Here is a 17,681-nt window from a genome sequence, read left to right on the forward strand (position 1 = left end):
TACGTACTGGTATTTTTGATTCCTTTTCTTTTTTCTGGGGGGGTTGGGGGTGGTTGTAGGGTGTGTCGACTGGCTGAAGTTTTCTTCGACAAGTAGCGCGAGCATCCTGACTAGTTTTGCATTTGCCGTCTAAAGCCGTCCCATGGTGCCGCAGTTGACCCAGCTGGAGTGCATTCGTCATTCCTTGCCTGCTGATTAGTGAACTGGTGAAAGGGGTGTACAGCAAAGGCTGCTGTATTGGCATCATGCCAACAGTGTTCGCGGGTGAAGCTGAATACTTGAAAGGCCTTGATGCACGGTGTGCGATAGCATGCTCTGCAGAACACTCTCAACCGGCCGCTGTCACAGAAGCGGCCTGGCGTTTTGCTGGAGGTTGTGGAGTTTCCTAGATGACTCGTTAGCAAAGCTTGGCGAAGGGATTTCATTGGGCCGAAGCGAGCTTTCCGTTGTAGCGGCGAGCTCTAGTCGTGGCAATACCTCTGAAGCACCTCGTTTCTTGACTTGCGCAGCCCCGTTGGTGGCATTTTGCCTCTTCTGAGGCTTCAGGGGCTTCTTTTCGCCAGGTTCGAAAACGTCGTCGGGGAGGTTGAAACTAGATACGAATGAGCCTAGTCACTGATACATCCGGCGTGTTGCGCCTACCTTCGCACATGCTGGACCGTCAGGGAGTTGAGTGTGGGCTCATATTTATCCCACGAAGTACACAGCGACTTGAAGTTGTCCACCTGATACGATAGATCAAGCGATTTGGCGCCTAGCAAGTCAGCATTACCCACACCCAGAAGACTTCAAGGGAACCTGAAAGAAAGGATGGAGTGCTGAACACAGATCAGTTAGCGGCGACCTACCTTCGCTCAATGTAAGGCCGATATAGTGCGTTGTCGTGAACACTTCGGCCAGAGGCGACCGCGGTTTGCAGTCCTCCAGCTTGACCTGATGCTCATCCTCCAATTTGAACTTGTCCTCTTCGATGATCTCCTTCTTTGAACCCACGTTCGTGTCAAGCGCTTCAGCTTCAAGCCCGGGAATGTTGTCTGTCTCGGTCTTGAGACCTGGAATCCCGTTCAGCTCAGCTTTGGTTTCGAGCTTCTCTTCCTTCAAAGCACCCGTGTCGTCTGTGACCTGGCTGTCTTTGACAAGGAAATTCAAGCTTCCTGCCTGGATTTGCTGGACCTCTTCGTCGCTCGTGCATCTGTGACGGCGCTCGTAGCCCTTATTGAACGCATGTGCCAATGCTATAGACTGATGCTGCTCCAAGCCCTGGACCAAGACACGAACTTTTGACTCGACGTAACCAGACCATATCTTGTGGGCTTCTTTGTCAGTACTCGCGGTGATAACTGAAATGTAGTATTTGTATCCCTGGGTGAAGAAGGTATGCTTCACAAACAGATCACTCCAAGGATTCTTGCCAACCATGATGTTGTCTGTAATCTCGCAACCTCTTGTCAACTCCTGTTGAATGACCGTCATGGCAGATCGTGTAATATTGTAGGTCGCACACATGGAAGGGTAGGCGGGGGTGATGACGGGCATGAGGTGGAATTGATCCCCTTTATAAACCTAGTGCGAGGGTCAACAGAGGTCCGAAGACAGGTTTGAACCAGGCTCTTCGATTTCCAACCCACCTTGGGATTCCAGACGCGGACCTGCAGAGGACCACCTTCCACATTCTTCAGCAGTACGGGTTGCGGCCACGGCCAACGGCGCATGATGTGGAAGAATTTGTTAACGATGACAGAGCTGGCGGCCTTCGGATACAGCTGGCAAACTCGAGCGACAAGCATTGCCCATGCCACACCACCGGGGAAGCCCATGATGTTGGCATAGATTGCACGTCGCTGTGCCCAAAGTTTGATGGCGCGCAGAGCTAACTTAAAGGTAGCCTCTTCCGGTACAAGACTTAGAATCTCGTCGGTAACACGCGTACCATTCAAGGAGCGAAGTTCTGCCTCGTCTAGACCTCGAAGCAAGCCGGAGTCCTGGACATTGAACTCCTTGGGCAGCTGCTTCAGCATGGCAATACGGGAGAAAATCAAGTCGATGCTGATGCCAAAAAATTCGAACTTGATGATGGGGACGAAGGCATCCTCCACCACTGCCATATCCGTTATTGCGTCGGAAGGGGCCATTTCCTTGAGCAGACCGGGGAATATTTCGAAGTAATCGGACCGAGTAACGTACTTGGGGGCGACGACGAGGGTATCGATATCGGAGCCGGGGCCGTAGACGCCCAGGCGAAAGCTGCCATAGGTGAAAATCTGGCCTCTCGCATCTCTAATGAGAGCCTCATTTCCTTCTTCCCTTTTGCGAGCTACTCTTTTTACGAATTCGTCGCAAATCTGCTGGAGGTGGTTGATGACCTGGTACCTGGATTCGCCAAGGAATGGGTTAGATTGTCGTGCTAGTAGGACACATTCGGGGCGACTCGAACGGTCAAATTGCTTGCCTTTTGGCAGTCTCTGCGGGACTTTCGAAGGTATTCTGCTTCTTGAGTTCCTCAATGAGTGCCTCTTTCGCCTGGTTCTCCAATTCCGTCGGAAGGGCTGTGGAGATGGGCGGCGTTACGCCGTAAGCTCTTTCTTCGCTGGCCATGCCTAGGTGCTACTTTCTTCGCGACCGATACGCGAAGAACGTCCAAGTCGAAAAACGTGGCTAAGCGGAGCGGCACCTGGCCAAGCAGCGAGGAATGGCGATGAGGAGGAAGGATTTGTCGGAGAGAAGGATGCTCTAAGTAAAGGCAAACAGACGAAGACTGGTTGACGACAAGGCAAAGCCAGCCTGGCGAGGTAGATAGTAGGTAGTGGATGCCTCCGTTGGAATACGGGACGCTGGAGAAAGTGCAGGGGAGAGTGGGAGAGCGCAGGACTGTACGTAGACGCGCGAGACTAGAGCAGGCCGTGGCGCGTCAATGGCGCTAAGGCTGTCGAGTAAGGTACTGAACCAAGGCCCGATTTGCAGGGGAGACTTTACATGCAGGCTGAGTACCCGCGCCTTCACATCATACCTAGGTTAAGGTACCTTAGGTAAAGTACGTACCTAGATATCCGTACCTCCCGCAGGTTCCTTCACACCATACCTTCCATAGGTAGGTACCATAGGTACCTACCTTAGTGGGGAGGTAGGCACCTACAAAATCCTACACACCTGTATCATACACCTTTCACGCTCTGGAAGTAGGAAAGCTCAGTACTATGAGGTATGGAAAGAATCGCAAGAACCGCTTTTTCATTCATGTATACGCCACATTAATCATAAGGTCGGCAATGCAACATTTTTCACGCGATATGAACAAGGCAACCTTTGCAAGCAGCTAGTTGCTTATTCGTCTCCAAGAAAGCCTTATCCTCAGATCAGCAGCCATGCCAAACCACCGAGTATGCCGACACCACCAACCATTTCCAGGGTGCCTTTCCACCGAAAGTCCCTGAGTTGTAGCAGGCCTAGGGGGTCATGTTCCTTCACCAGCACATCTGACCCAAAACTGTGTCTTCTCTTCCTGGGAGAATTTGGTCGCCCCCGAGTCCGTGCCAGTGCCATGGATGGACCTCTGTCATCTGAAGACAAGTCTACCTCTCTCCATGTTCCTCTCAGCCACGGAGATGCCTGCTCTCGCGATCTTCGTTCGCGCATTAGCCGTTCTCTGACCAGACTGCGCTGTAAATCTGCAGCCCAGTTCGTCAGTTGGAGGCGGCAGAAGCGCTCCTCGTGCTGGCTGTAGTTCGACACGCGGCTCACAGTGAGAGGGGTCGAAAAATTGGTCCTAGTGAGAAGCATTCTTCTCTCTGCTGTCGAACCTGTTTGTGCTGCGATGGCGAAAGACGCGTTGCCTGTGGCAGCGTCCCGACGACGCCAACCAAGTAGCTTGTTTGCCGCGTTGTGACGCAAGCATGCTGCCCCATCGAAGCTGAAGATATAGCTCACTAGGCTGGAAAGGTCCGTCGGTACTAGAGGTTGAACATATTCCGGACTCATTAGGATACTAGCATCCATTACATCGTCGTCTGTGCCGGTCTTGCTAGAGATTGCGAAGATGTTCAACGTTCCTGCCGCATCCAGACCTTGTGAAGTAAACGTAAAAAGGTCAAGGCCAGCATCGGCTAGCTGGCGGGAAATCCGTTCTTTGCTTTTTGTCATCTCACCCGCTGTTAGCAAATCTGCCTGAGCCAGGAGAGGCACGACGTTCGTGAGCGACTGAAGCTGGCGAATATAGTGCAGGTCGGTCGAACTGAGGCCTGTACATGTTCAATCATAGGTGCCCGCAAAAGTTGGCTTACAGACTCACCTGAAGAGGAAATCATATACAGCACGGCATCTACAAGTAGACCACCTCCTCCACTAATGGTCCTTAAGACATTGGAATCATTGAGGTCGTCGAGTCGACATTTGTGCAAGTGTGATTCGACGTAGTGCGAAACTTGCTCAACAGTATCGGACGGCTGAGATGTCAGCAGTGGTAAACAGGCTACGATACGAGCTGGGATGGCATACCCGACATGTTTCCTGGTAACCTGGCGTGTCAACAAAGCAGACGTTCCTGTCTAGAACCATGTCGCCGGCAGTATCGGAACCAGATAGGGAACTGATCGAGGTTGGTTCTCTCCACCACTGGGGATACGGCTTTGTACTGGCGAGTGTTTTAGTAATCCGACAGGAACCCTGGGCCATTGGAGGGTCGTAGGGAAGCGTATTCGTTGGCAGCAGTCCGGTGGATGCCATGGCGATAGGCACTGTGGGATCAACATGCACAACGTGAGGACATGACTGCGTGATAGCTCTGATCAAAGATGTCTTCCCGAGACCTGAGGTTTGATCACAGTCAGTAACCATTTTCAATCCCTCTCGACGGAAGACATGGGCATGTACCTGATTTGCCCGCCACGAGCAATTTGAGCCTCCCCAAGGATTTTCCAACTTCGGTAAATGGTCGTCGGCTGGGGACACTAATTGTAGGCATTATAAACTGTTGGGCACCCTCGCCGTTGTACGAACTCTGAGCTTGACCAGACTCAGAGGCGCCGAAGGCGCTCATGACGAAGCTCTCTTGGTACTCGGACAGCGACCCTGCCAACGAGTTTCGTCGCGAGGAGGAGCTGCTTATGGCGGAACATGGGCCGGAGACGCCATAGAGGATGGGTGTCATGGGTTGAGACGGTGTCGGCGGCGGAGGTGTCTGTTTTCTCGTTGGCGATCTATTGCTTGTGACTGGAGGTCGGTTTTGTATGGCTTCACGAGGTTGCAACGTGGATGTGAGGTTAGGACGGGGAGCAGGCGCAGGGGGCGCTGCACTAGAATCACGGCTCGACGCGGTGCCGGCAGGGAGATGGTTATGTATTGGACGTTTTCGATCGCGAGCACGAGGATGGGTGTGACAAGGCGATGGCAAGGCTGTTTCCACGGCGGTCTCATCTGCAATGATGAAGGACATTTGAGGAGTTGAAGGCTGCGATGTGAAGCGATCGGCAGCTCCATCACCAGACAAAGCGTGCCCAGAGAAGGTGCTGCTGCCAGGAAGAGGGCGCATTTTGAAGCCGGCTTATCATCAGTCCAAGTTGATAAAGCAGCTGCTGTGTTGTTGGAAGAGATGGGGTGTTCGGGGAATCAAGTGGGCGAACGTGCGATATTCAGACACAGTCTAGAAGGTTGTCGGGAAGTCAAGACGATGGCGCAGTATGGTCGTTGGCGGATGGAATGGTAGATAACGTTCGACTCACAAGCTGACAAGAGATTCGGTGGGCCTCTTAAGGGGCGCATGACCAGTGACATGCGTACTCCTCAGGTAGGTAGTGTGGGGTGTTGGCGTGGAACACTGCTGACATAAGCCCACCTAAGAACCTATCATACCTTAGGTATCCGTACCTTACCTTAGGTATGATGTCGGGCAGACTGCCTCCATGGGTGAGCTGATCCAGGCTTTACCCGACCCGCTGCGGCTGGTCGCTTCATTTTACCCCTCCATAGGTACCTACTTAGTTCAGAGGCTGTATTCTGTAGTCTCGGCAGGTCCCCTAATCGTCACTCGTCTCTCCCTAGGGCCTGACTCACCGGGCGGACACGAAGCCCCCCATCGACAGCCGCCGTATGCAGCAGCTACCTACCTGCCTTACCGTCTCGTCCCGTCCCAGTCCCTACTTGACGACAAGCCGCTTTCGCATCCATCACAACCACACATTCACGCACTTCTTGCCTCCCTATACAGCCGTACAGACACAGCCTCGTGAGGCTTCACTTCACAAAGAGAATACGGAACAAACCGCGATTGTCAAGTGCACTCGATTTTTCTGCGTACCAAACCGAGCGGCTTATTTTCTGGCTGGTGCCGTCCAGAACCACTCGTTTTCTTCTTTTCGCCTGCGCGAGCAGTTCCTTTCGAAGATACCCGACCATAGATCAGCTCGCCCATTTCGTACGAACGCTTTCGATCATAATCAGACATGGACGGCAAGAGACATCCGAGCTCCTTCCAGCAGTTGGAGAAGCTAGGCGAAGGAACTTATGCCACGGTACGTCCTCCTAGCAGTACAAAATTGTCTCCTCCGCTGACAATTGTCATAGGTTTTCAAAGGTCGCAATCGCCAAACGGGAGAGCTCGTTGCTCTCAAGGAGATCCACCTCGACTCGGAGGAAGGTACACCTTCAACAGCAATCCGAGAAATCTCCCTCATGAAGGAGCTCAAGCACGAGAACATCGTCGCACTCCACGACGTCATCCATACAGAGAACAAGCTAATGCTGGTGTTTGAATACATGGACGGCGACCTCAAGAAGTACATGGATACACACGGCGATAGAGGGGCCCTGAAGCCTCATCAAATCAAGTCATTCATGTACCAGCTCTTAAGGGGCATCGATTTCTGCCACCAGAATAGGGTTCTGCACCGAGATCTCAAGCCACAGAATCTCCTCATCAACGGCAAAGGGCAGCTGAAACTTGGCGACTTTGGCTTGGCTCGCGCATTTGGCATCCCTGTCAACACCTTCTCCAACGAGGTGGTGACGCTGTGGTACCGGGCACCAGATGTGCTTCTGGGTAGCAGGACATACAACACCAGCATCGACATATGGTCTGCTGGCTGCATCATGGCAGAGATGTACACTGGAAGGCCCTTGTTTCCCGGAACAACAAACGAGGATCAAATCATCCGCATTTTCCGCATAATGGGAACACCGACTGAGCGCACGTGGACCGGCATCACACAGTTCCCTGAGTATAAGCCGACATTCCAGATGTATGCCACTCAGGATCTACGCCAAATTCTGCCACAAATTGATCCAACTGGTATCGACTTGCTTCAGAGAATGCTTCAATTGCGCCCCGAACTTCGCATCAGCGCGCATGAGGCGCTCAAACACCCCTGGTTCAACGACATTGTGATGCAGCAACATCAGCAACAAGCCTTGCAGGCGCAAGCCAGAGCTTATCCGGGCCAGGCTTCGTACGACGCGTACTGATTGCGATGGTTGAAGTTGACTCGTTGGGTATGGTTTTCAAGGCGTACGGTCTTTGATTCCAAGGGAGAGTTTCTGAAACTTCGTTTTGGCATTTCTGGCATAGTCGGATCCAGCGGGAGGCATCTCGGGGCCTTGAGTCTTTATTTTCCATTGACTGTTGCAAGACTGTTGTGAAGCAGGTCACAAAGTCGAAGGGCACGTAAAATTGTCGTAACAAGCGCATTCAAGCAATACAGGTCGACCAGTGGACTCCTTTATTCTACAGCTTGTTCTTACTTTTGTTTTCAACAAGAACCCATGGGGCCGAACTATGCATGCCGCCAATTCCTTGATATTCGTGTTTTCTAGGACGCGCAGCCTCCTACTCCTTACGGACCAAACTGTCATCGACGGGGCTTTGGAAATGCTTTGTCTTGGGCTCTCTCTCCCAGGTTTTGGCGAGCGCGTACGAATGGTCATCATCCGAGTAGCCCGCCTTGAGCCTCAGGTTCTGAACCATTGCCCTGACAGTTTTGGCGACCTCCATGCGTAGTTGAATAGCCTCGGGGTGATCTTTGAGTACTTCAGGTACCTCGCCAGCGTTCAATGACCTGCCTAAAACCTCCTCTTGTTTTCGTACCATACGCTTCCATTTTGAGCGTGATTCTCTGAAAACTTCATCGACGTCGACGGCGCTGCCGTAAATGACTCGGATCTTAGCACCGATGCGCGGTAAGAACCGTGGCCATTCTCTGTCCTCTGGCATGATGTTTTTGAATCCATCGATGAAGATGGGGACCAGCTGGGGGGCAGGGTCGGACTCAAGGATCAACCGCGACACTCCCCATTTGAAGTATCTCAGGGCATTCTGAGGATGCTGATGTACACATCCCTCCGGAAAGACATGGATCCACGCGTTATGATTAACGCCGTAATATGCGGGCGACTTGAAGTTCTCGTTGGCACCAGCCTTGAAGGTGGCGCCACGAGTGTACACAGAGCCCGGTCCGGAGAGTATGCGGATAGCCTGGGTCATGGTCGGCTGAAATAGCCCTCCGTGGGGAGAATGCAGCATTCGGTAAGTTGGTAGGACTTGACCAAGAGTGAAGAAGGTCGTAAAGAAACTGGAACATGAGTGAGTTCTATGTTACCAAGACTTGCGGTTGAGAGGGGTTATTATAGACCTATTCTTGAAGCAGATGTCGTGAGCTCCCAAGCTCCAACGGCTGTTTTCGGGGATCATGTTGTACCTGAGTGGCAAGACTCCCCATATCAGGGGGTCATCCAGACTGCGGTTTCGAGATGCATCAGCTTGACGCATTCGCTACGAAAACCACACAAGTCAAACCCACACGCTGATATGATTAGAGACTGCGTGCGGGAACCCATTATCAGCGAATCGCGTTCTTCACCAAGAGGGGGGTTGCGGACGAGTGTGGTTGATAGAAAAGCATAAATACCAGTAATTAGACCATGATCGGCATGGCCAGCACGACGCTTGTCCAAGAGGCCCAGAAACTCGTCTTGACCCTCCGTCTGAATATCGTTGAGGGCGTACAAAAAGACTCGAGAAATTGCTCCTGTCAGGGTCATGACAGTTGCTGATGCCATGCGCCATGGCAAGCTGGGCCGATCTGGCACGGCCTCGGTGGCCGCCATATCTGTTCCGCAGATAACGATCTGCCGGATGACGCCGCTTTTAAATTGATGGAATAGAGCCTCGTGGGAGAAAATTGAAAAATTAGGGGTACGAAGTGCTTTTGCCTGCACTGCTCACCTTGCACCTTTCAGAAATGTTTGCAGAAGAGGCAACACGCGTGGCGTACCGGGTGACCAATGCCTAAAGTGTCATGTACCAAATCCCCCACCACGGACTAAACTGGGACAATGCGACCGGGAGCGGCCAGAATCTCATTCAGTCTCGTCGCAGCGAGGCGAAGCAACTAAGGGCTAATGATACCCGAACGATGCTTGACTAGAGAGAGCGAGAGAGTGACAAGCAAAATGGGCGTGAAAAACCTGGGGCTCAACAAACGGTGGATCGCTCTGATGCAATCGCCCCGTTATTAGAAAGATTAAGCCTCATCAATGCATTATGATTTTATCCCGTCGTTCCATCGAGACCTACCCCTGTCTGCTTTGTATGCCCACTGTCGCGACACGGCTTCTTGCCTTACCATCCTACGGATACCGCGCCAGGAACTTCTTTGGGCACTAGGTAGCGAGGCACCTGGTTGAGCTTCTCGTTCCTTCAGCTTTAGCTTCTCGGAGCTCACTTCCACCTTTTGCCACATCACTTTTATATACCTCAAGTTACCCCAGGAAAAATTGCAACATAGGCATTTCCGTCATCTCGAAAACCAAACATTTCGGGGGAAAGGCATCAAGAAACGGAGTCCGACGGTAAACATGGCTCACAGTAGGCGCGACACCATGACCAAAATATATGCCCCGCCCGATACTGATGTTGACCAGGCAAGAGAAACACTTCGCGCAGTGTTTTCACCTCGCACGAACGTGACCTCGCCAAGGCTGCATGGACCTCTACGTCTGCCCGACTTAACAGAGACTCGTTCCTTCCCTTCGGCTCTTGTTACCTCTGCCTCGAGATCGCCAGGGACCCGGTTTCTTGCAGTCATGGCGATGTCTTTTGCAGAGAGTGCGCTGTTGCAAACCTTTTAGCCCAAAAGAAGGAGATCAAACGCCTAGAGCGTGCGCGAGAGAAGGCCGAGCAGGAGATTCACGAGGCTCTTGCTCGTAAAGATGCAGAAGCTCAGGAACGTGCCATCAAGGAATTTGAGATGCTACAAGCAGGTTTGAACCCTGCGTTGTCTTCAATAACCGCGGCGCCATCGTCTTCATCTTCGACACGTGAAAATGAGGCCGATTCTGGGTCTATCACGGCAAAGGTTGGCTCGAAAAGGAAGTTTGTCTTGGATCAAGATGAGCTGGAGAGAATAGCGGAGGATGATCGCACCAAAGCCAAGAAGTCGATTGAGTACGAAAAGGTCCAAATCTTGCCACAGACCATAATTTTCTTGTGCTGGGGTTTTTTTTTTTAACATTCTCTTAGGCCTCTAAAGAGTCTCTGCCGTCTTTCTGGACCCCTTCCCAAACTCCCGATGCCGAAGCAGCCCGAAAAGCAGCAATTGTCATAAAAAAAGCCAAAATCAATCCCGTCTGCCCCGCGTCGCCCGATGACTCTCAACATCCCTACTCTCTTAAGAGCCTCATACAGCTGAACTTCAAAGAAGAAGCCGACACAGGTGCGGATGGAACGAGACGTATCTGCCCCTCCTGTCTCAAGACTCTTGGCAACGCTTCGCGACCACAGCTTGCGGAGAGTTGTGGCCATGTTATATGTCGAGGCTGTGCGACCAAATTCATGGTCCCGGTCAAAGGCAACATTTCTGCGGAGCAGGAGCATGCCTGCTATGTCTGTGACGCAAGACTCGCGTCCAGTGGCTCAAAGAGCAAGCCAAGACAATCAAAGCAAGAATTTCCTGGGCTCATTGAACTCAGGTCTGAGGGAACCGGCTTCTCTGCGCGCGGGGCGAACATGGTAGAGAAGACGGCTGTCGCCGCCTTTCAATGCTAGCGAGTAATGACAGGATGCAGACTTGAAGCTGACGACAGTATCGACATGATGCAAGCAGAGCACGATGTATCATAAGAAGCCAGCTGTATCAGATCAAGAGCAACCCCGATTCTATTGTCATATGTGGCCATAGCCTCGGCGATGGCCCTGGACGGGGGCAAAGGGTGTGCTGTGGCCGCTCAAAGCAGCCCGAGGACCATCTGCCGAAGACGCTGCATTTGTGACCTCGCAGCAGGCGACCTACTTCGCAAGAAGATCACTATGAAAATGCCGAAACGGAGGACCAGTTTGTGAATGATGCCCTTGGATACCATGGTTAGCCCATGGCTAAAAAAGCTCTTCAGCACTTCGCCCGGGAGACCCGCATACAATGCGGTAATGCCCTCGGCTCTAGCGATAGAGATGACGAGAGCGAGAACGCTGTATTCGGCCATTCTCTCAAGCTTGCTTCGCCTATTTTCATTCGATCCGAAGGAAGCGGGACTTTGCGGGTCTTTCTCGAAACAGCTCCCCGCGCTATCAGTGCTTCTCCGGGGCGAAGGACCCCTGGAGCCTCTTATTTGTAACCTGGTCTTGGCGGTCTGTAGTGGATAGCTGATCGTGGTAGCAATGGCTTTGCTAGCGGCAGCGAAGAGAAACGTCGTCTGGGTGTTATATGAAGCCTCGTCGGAATCGGGCTGGAGGGTCTTGGCCAACTTGTCGTTCAGGAAAAAAGTTATGCTTGGGTTGATGGTCAGGAGAAGGGACGCTGAATACCCAGCCCAGAGCCCTCGAATACCATTCTCGGCGCGAATCGCTGCCATGATTCTCCATATAGATAAAGTGTGCTCGTCGTCTTGATCTTCCATCATGGCCGAAGTCTGTTTTCTCGTAACGACGTTGGCAATGGGTGTTGTACAGGCTCTCGCGCAGGCGCCCGCCAGCGCACCGACAAGTAGCTGCTCAATAGCCGGCAGCTTGCTTCCGCGGGCGCGACGGAGCGTGTCTTTGAAGTATGCGTAAAAGAGGAAGAACAAGAAGGAGTCGGTGACCGACTTGAAGATATCCTGTGCAAGACCCGTGTAAAGCGCCGAGACGCCTTCCTGCGTCACAACCGTCTTGAGCGCATCGAGGACCCCGCGGTACTGCTCCTTCTTGGATATGGAGTCTTCTCGTCTCAGCTGGCGCTGCACTTTAAGGCGCGTCGTAACGAGATCGAGAGGGTATACGGCCGCTGTGGAGAAGGCTGTTCCTGTAGCACCGGCGAGGGCATGACCGAAGGCCTCGAGAACGCCTGCGGGCATGGTGGTGCGTGGGACAGCAGAAGGCGGGATCCGCAAGTTGAAGAGTAACTCAGCATGTGAGAAGATGGGTCCGACGTCGTGGATCAGAGTGTAGGCTCGGTGAACCCTGCACAAGCGATCGCGCGTTCGTGGTTCAGCTTATTGCAAAAGATGCTATGCTGCGTCGTGCTTCTGAATCATTTCCTAAAAAGAAGCCAATGCGTGGAAACTAGCGTTGGAAGCCACATACTAGTAGATTGTTTTCGTATCTATCCTCAAGTAATCGAGTTCAACTTGGAAGAGGAGCATGCATTGCCGAGGTCTCGTCGCGCTGAAGTGGCTGGTCGACCCATTAGCGCAAATCCGGGGTAGCTTAACGACGTCATTAGCGCGGTCGCTGTTGACGGCACTCACATGTGTGTAATCCTGTGGTTGGAAAGAGGCCCACTTTGCCATGTGATCGATCACTTGTAGGTGTTTTCTCTCACCTTTGCTACAAAACCGTCAAGTCTTCGTGTGAAATAGACTGCAATCCAGTGAGACTCAGTGAGGATACGTGGTTTAAAGACGAATTTGTAGGCGATGAGCAAATCCAGCGTCTGTCACAACACACATAAGAATCCATGTTCCTCGGGTCACCACGAGAGAATTTTCAAGACACTCTTTGGCTGAGTTCTTCGAGGTGGACCAGGTCATGCGTGCCCGTCTATAACGCAGCTCCTATACTCAGTATCCACGCTCAATGCCTGATGTAAAGCTAGAGCCAGACGTTCAACGACCAAAACGCCACTGCCAAACAGCCCAAAGTTCCAGTCCTAGAGAATTGGTATACCGCGAAACCCAGACGCCTCCCTTCCCTTTCATGAAATGCACGAGTTCCTGAGCCAGTTCCCAAGCCGCGAAGCCAGTAACGCATCTTGCAGATGCCAAATTATCCGACATAGTCACCCCAAGCCGGGGCGCCCGTTTACCTGGTTTCAAGCTCTGCTTGTTACCGACTGCCTACGCTGTGGCTGCCCCTGCATGCTGAAACTTGACGATCTTCGAGAAGCGCCAAAATTGGCGACAGAAGTATCCGGCTCTCCTGGAGCGTCTTCTCCATCAACTAACCCTGAGGGGCCATCAGGCAGTTTTTGGGCACCTAAACCTACAACCTTGAAAATATTGGTTCGGCCACCGTTTGTGGCCATTTGCAGCTGCTCGTGAAGACGTGCGAGCTGGTATTGTCTCTTGATTGGGTTTAACACTGGTTGTGGTACCACGGGCTGCGGGTTCCAGTGCGCCAGCGCGCTCATGACGGCGGCTGTTTCCTCGTCGGAGTCCACAGGTCCCGCATTGGCTTCGTCCTCGTCCTCGAGCGGCGCGTTGGCATCGAGCGCAGCCTCTACAGATTAGATAAAAAGTAAGCAAATCGTCAGTTGGATGTAGGGCCCGCTGGGTAGACTTACTCTGTTGCTTTGCCTGGTTCTTCTTCTGATATGCAGCAAGTAGCATGTCGTATGGTAAAGATCGTCCCGCCACTGCACGTTTCGCGCCCATGCTATGGCTCTTGCAGGTCAGTGATCTCGCGCATGGCTGACCATTTGGCAGCAGAACACCACACTGCCGCTCAACATCAACAGGTCCTTTGAAAGGTAAGTATGCCTGCCTGCATGTGGCTGATATGTGGGCAATTCATACCTTTCGGCTTGGGGGCTTTGGGTTTCGGTTCCTCTTTTTTCTTTTTCTGTTTTGGCCCCTTATCCGCATCGCCATCCGCTTTGCGCTTTTTCCCTTTGCCCGCCTCTCCATCTGTCTTCTTGCCTGCGGCCTTTTTGGCGGTCTTGTTCCCGGTTGCCTTTTTTTCAGCGCCATCGTCATCGCCGTCGCTGTCGTCTTCACCCTTGCCGTCACCATCCTCGTCAGCCTTTCTGGCTTCCTCCTCTCTCGCGGCCTCTTTGGCTCGCTCGCGGGCTTCTCTCGCCTCCTTCTTCCTCTGAGCCTTCTCTTTCTTCAACCTTAGACACTGCGCAATGTGTGCCTTTGCGGCTGTCTTGAGAATGCTCTTCTTGCAATGTTTGCATTGTTGCAGATCAGGGCTGTCCTCGAGGGGTCGACCGGTCGCAAACGCTTCACGCGCGTTGTCGTCAAGGGGGTTGACTACCGGGCCTGGCGAGGCTACGGAGATTGATGCTGACTCGGAGTTCTTGGACTTTTTGTCATCTAGAAGTCATCCGCATGAGCTTGGTTGCCTGACAGGTTTTGTGGTGGCGATAAACTCATCTTACCGTCGATGACGCTCCCTTCCCTCCAATTTCCGGGTTTGCTGTACTTCGGCGCGGGCTTCTTCAGCTTGATAGGTCCGTTGGATTGGTTCTTGGTGTCCTTTTTGGAGGCAACCTTGATCGTTTGCTCATCATCTGAATACGAGGCTTGGATTAGTACGTCTTCGCACTACGGGCGTAACACATAAGGCTCTTTACTCTTTTTCGATTCGGATACAGTCGCCATGATTACTGCTTTTCTGATGCAGGAAAGAGGCTAGGTTAGTGCGCTATGGGCGATGGAGTAGCTTTTGCCGATGGAGGTGGCGATGCGATGCGATGCGACGGGCTGGGTTGGGCGGCCTCGATGACGCGCGAGGGTGTCTTCGGAGTCCGGCGATGATAAACTCGGCCAGAAGCGTTACTTCATGGCAGCCAGTATGCGCCAGAACACCGAGGTTTCATTGGATGCGCCGGTGTCGTTCGCTGAGAAATGGTGTTGGATTGCATAGATGTGCGGATGATGGTAGTGGTCAACTGTCGTTGATTGATGCCTTGGCTGACCCTGGTGGACGGTAGGCAGGGTCACGCGTTGCGGCTGCAGGTCTCCGCAGTGGAAGCTCCCATAGGTTGTTGGACTCTGATGTCCGTGCCAATATCATCGGACAAATGCCGTTCGCACTGTCTCGATATCAAAAGTCACGCCGCCTAGTTGCTCGGCCCGTCGGGAGCGAGATAACCCAACAGCACTCAAGAATTCGAATAGCCTTTCACCAGGAAACAGCGGATTTTCCGTACCATTCGTCTCTTAATTCATTCGAATCCGATTCATATAACCAATGTATCGTATCCGGGTTTTGCCAGTAAAGAAAAGCCCTTTCTCGGATGCTCCAACACATCCAAGTGTCTGATGCTCCCAAAATGATGGTATCACCTAACCTTAAGTCCAGATCCCAATGCAGCACAGATAGTCTTTTCAGCCCTCGCAGTTTCGCAGATCATAAAAAATACCCTGTACGCCAATCGTGAAACCGTCTTTGGACTCATCACCAGTCGTCTGCGAGAATGCCTGCTGCCCCGGTCCTGTGCACCGTGTCTTCGTGGGCTCGCATGGCCTCCATCATCGATCGTGCATGTAGCATGCCCATGTCACTCCATATCGTCTGAATAACAGCCAGCGACCATTCCCAATATTCTTTTGGGACCCCAGGAGCGCAGCCTGCCACTTTCAAGTGAAACAGTAAAGCCGGCAGTCCTGCTGATCCAGCCCCCCCTCCTCCCGGACTCTCCACGGTTACCTGCGCCGTCTCGTCTAAAACGGGGTGTCGCCAATGTGTTGGAGCGCTGACTAAGGTGTCCTTCGCAAGCTTTCGTATGAGCTTGAGGAGCTTGTCGCGCGCAGCTGCTGACAGTAAGGACAAACTTGATGCAGGATTCTGATTTGCCAAGTCGAGTAGGGTCTGGTTGACCAGTATTCGGGCCCATCGGTAGTAGTTCCATATGCGAGCAGTCCAGACATCATGGTACTTGTGGTATTCACCCTGGAAGACTGCCTTCGGTGGCAAATGGGTCGCGTGGACGACACGATATTCCCATTCCCCCTTCAGCCCCGCCTCCCAAGCCGAAAGGTCAGCGTCCAATTCTAGGAGTTGCTGGATGACATTGGCCGTCTTGGGTTTGCCGTCGCTAACAACGTGATTGTTGATGAAAGAAGATATTTCTACAAAGCGGGCGATCAGGACTGCAAGATCGGTGGAAGGAAGATCAAAAGGCATCTGTAGTTGCGATCCGTAAGAAACCCAGTCGTAGAAGTCCGGAGGCATCGGCATCCCCGCTACGTGAAGAGGAATAAACTACGAAATTAGCATACCTCAGCGTAGAGTGTGGGGTGAAGGAATTACCATCGAGTAACACAACTGCAGTAGGGCTCTAAATCCACCAAAGGGCACGCTAGGCATCGGGCACCAACTCCTCATCAATGCAGCACCACCCATGACATGGGCATGAACAGTGCCTGTCGAATGGTGGGTTCCTTTGACAACCTTTTTAACCGTCAGTATTTGCGGTTCCTCAAGCATTGTCTCGCAGACGCTCTTCAGAGCACCAGCAACCTACCTCGAACATCGCTAGTGCCACGACGGCCCTCATAGTTACGTCAATACTTGGGGTATGCGGCGGACGTATCAGCTTTCCTGTCTGACGTAGTGCAGACCCATACTTCTCCCGTGCCATCGACATCATTTCAATGTTTCCCGTCAGATTGTGCAGCCCGGCAAGCCCCACGGCGCACATAACATCTTGCAACGCTGGGTGCCATACCCAAGGTTCTGAGGCAAGATCTGAGGCCGATTTGACTTCATCTGGATGTCCTACGAGGTATCGATTGACGTAAAATTGCAGGCCTTGTTCCTCCAGGGTAGGACCAACGCGAATAGTCAAAGGACTCGTCTCCCGGACTGGTTCTTGTTTGACAATCGGTAACACCATCGGAGACACCGAGCCCGGAGAGTGGTGTCTCGAAGATGGGGAGACGGAGGCGGAAACTGGTGAGGCTGAAGCCTTTCCTGACCGTGATGCATTTCCGCCGCTAGTCGGTGAGCTCTTTCGGCTGTAAGCTGGAGACGACGATGGCGGAGTCGGAGCAGTCGACATGGACAATATGGCAGATCCGTTCTCGTTTTCGGAGCCCTCGGGGACACCCCACTGCGCGTGAGCTTTCTTGATCACCTTTTTTGACTCGTCTCTAAACATGAGAGAGAGCTGATCTCGGTAGCCAGGGCATTTCTTGCCCACACGAATACATTGTGAGCATTCGGGCTTCACTTTATCGCACTGAAAGGGGTTCTTGTCAGTCACGATACAGCTTGCACCTGCCTGTATGAAGCGCTCATCTATTCTCAACGTCTAGAAGAGGGGGGCGGCAGTAGGCTTAGAGATGGTGAACGTGCCGAGGGTGGGACGGGGCGACGCGGCTGACCTTGATACGGCGAGTCCGACAGTTTTGGCAACCTTGAGAGGCCTTGCCGCAGTATACCATTCTTGCGGCGGAGAGGCTTTGCAGGCCACGGACGTCAATATCAGTTCCTAGAGAGTCTGATGCTGATGGCGGCGTGGATGGTGATTCGGTACGAACTGGAGCGGGCTAGG

General features: G+C 52.7%; 7 protein-coding genes across 7 annotated transcripts; 2 read left to right on the top strand and 5 right to left on the bottom strand.

Moving 5' to 3' along the window:
• Nucleotides 1–328: 328 nt before the first annotated feature.
• On the bottom strand, nucleotides 329–5,032 carry pla1 (Poly(A) polymerase pla1; the record flags this gene model as incomplete). Its single annotated transcript, XM_037316426.1, has 9 exons — nucleotides 329–385; nucleotides 478–592; nucleotides 643–754; nucleotides 849–1,563; nucleotides 1,629–2,363; nucleotides 3,649–4,235; nucleotides 4,286–4,439; nucleotides 4,492–4,802; nucleotides 4,867–5,032. 9 exons carry the CDS (start codon nucleotides 5,030–5,032, stop codon nucleotides 329–331), a joined length of 2,952 nt encoding a protein of 983 aa, XP_037185679.1.
• A 1,402-nt stretch (nucleotides 5,033–6,434) lies between these two features.
• Nucleotides 6,435–7,452, top strand: PHO85 (Negative regulator of the PHO system; the record flags this gene model as incomplete). The annotated part of the gene is made up of 2 exons (XM_037316427.1): nucleotides 6,435–6,503; nucleotides 6,556–7,452. 2 exons carry the CDS (start codon nucleotides 6,435–6,437, stop codon nucleotides 7,450–7,452), a joined length of 966 nt encoding a protein of 321 aa, XP_037185678.1.
• Nucleotides 7,453–7,813: 361 nt separating this feature from the next.
• On the bottom strand, nucleotides 7,814–9,090 carry TAZ1 (Lysophosphatidylcholine acyltransferase; the record flags this gene model as incomplete). Its single annotated transcript, XM_037316428.1, has 4 exons — nucleotides 7,814–8,555; nucleotides 8,616–8,720; nucleotides 8,784–8,802; nucleotides 8,892–9,090. The coding sequence occupies 4 exons, from the start codon at nucleotides 9,088–9,090 to the stop codon at nucleotides 7,814–7,816; spliced, it is 1,065 nt and encodes a 354-aa protein (XP_037185677.1).
• A 750-nt stretch (nucleotides 9,091–9,840) lies between these two features.
• On the top strand, nucleotides 9,841–11,029 carry CSU1 (E3 ubiquitin-protein ligase CSU1; the record flags this gene model as incomplete). The annotated part of the gene is made up of 3 exons (XM_037316429.1): nucleotides 9,841–9,850; nucleotides 9,907–10,439; nucleotides 10,505–11,029. 3 exons carry the CDS (start codon nucleotides 9,841–9,843, stop codon nucleotides 11,027–11,029), a joined length of 1,068 nt encoding a protein of 355 aa, XP_037185672.1.
• A 179-nt stretch (nucleotides 11,030–11,208) lies between these two features.
• On the bottom strand, nucleotides 11,209–12,312 carry ANT1-0 (Peroxisomal adenine nucleotide transporter 1; the record flags this gene model as incomplete). The annotated part of the gene is made up of 1 exon (XM_037316430.1): nucleotides 11,209–12,312. The coding sequence occupies one exon, from the start codon at nucleotides 12,310–12,312 to the stop codon at nucleotides 11,209–11,211; it is 1,104 nt and encodes a 367-aa protein (XP_037185671.1).
• Nucleotides 12,313–13,268: 956 nt separating this feature from the next.
• On the bottom strand, nucleotides 13,269–14,781 carry sgf73 (SAGA-associated factor 73; the record flags this gene model as incomplete). The annotated part of the gene is made up of 6 exons (XM_037316431.1): nucleotides 13,269–13,275; nucleotides 13,402–13,675; nucleotides 13,740–13,916; nucleotides 13,972–14,493; nucleotides 14,559–14,690; nucleotides 14,754–14,781. 6 exons carry the CDS (start codon nucleotides 14,779–14,781, stop codon nucleotides 13,269–13,271), a joined length of 1,140 nt encoding a protein of 379 aa, XP_037184682.1.
• Nucleotides 14,782–15,580: 799 nt separating this feature from the next.
• On the bottom strand, nucleotides 15,581–16,438 carry CGCA056_v001171 (uncharacterized protein; the record flags this gene model as incomplete). Its single annotated transcript, XM_037316432.1, has 2 exons — nucleotides 15,581–16,387; nucleotides 16,436–16,438. The coding sequence occupies 2 exons, from the start codon at nucleotides 16,436–16,438 to the stop codon at nucleotides 15,581–15,583; spliced, it is 810 nt and encodes a 269-aa protein (XP_037184683.1).
• Nucleotides 16,439–17,681: the final 1,243 nt, after the last annotated feature.

The sequence above is a fragment of the Colletotrichum aenigma genome, assembly GCF_013390185.1.
Source record: "Colletotrichum aenigma strain Cg56 chromosome Unknown KSG_Cg56_contig01, whole genome shotgun sequence".
Taxonomy (NCBI): domain Eukaryota; kingdom Fungi; phylum Ascomycota; class Sordariomycetes; order Glomerellales; family Glomerellaceae; genus Colletotrichum; species Colletotrichum aenigma.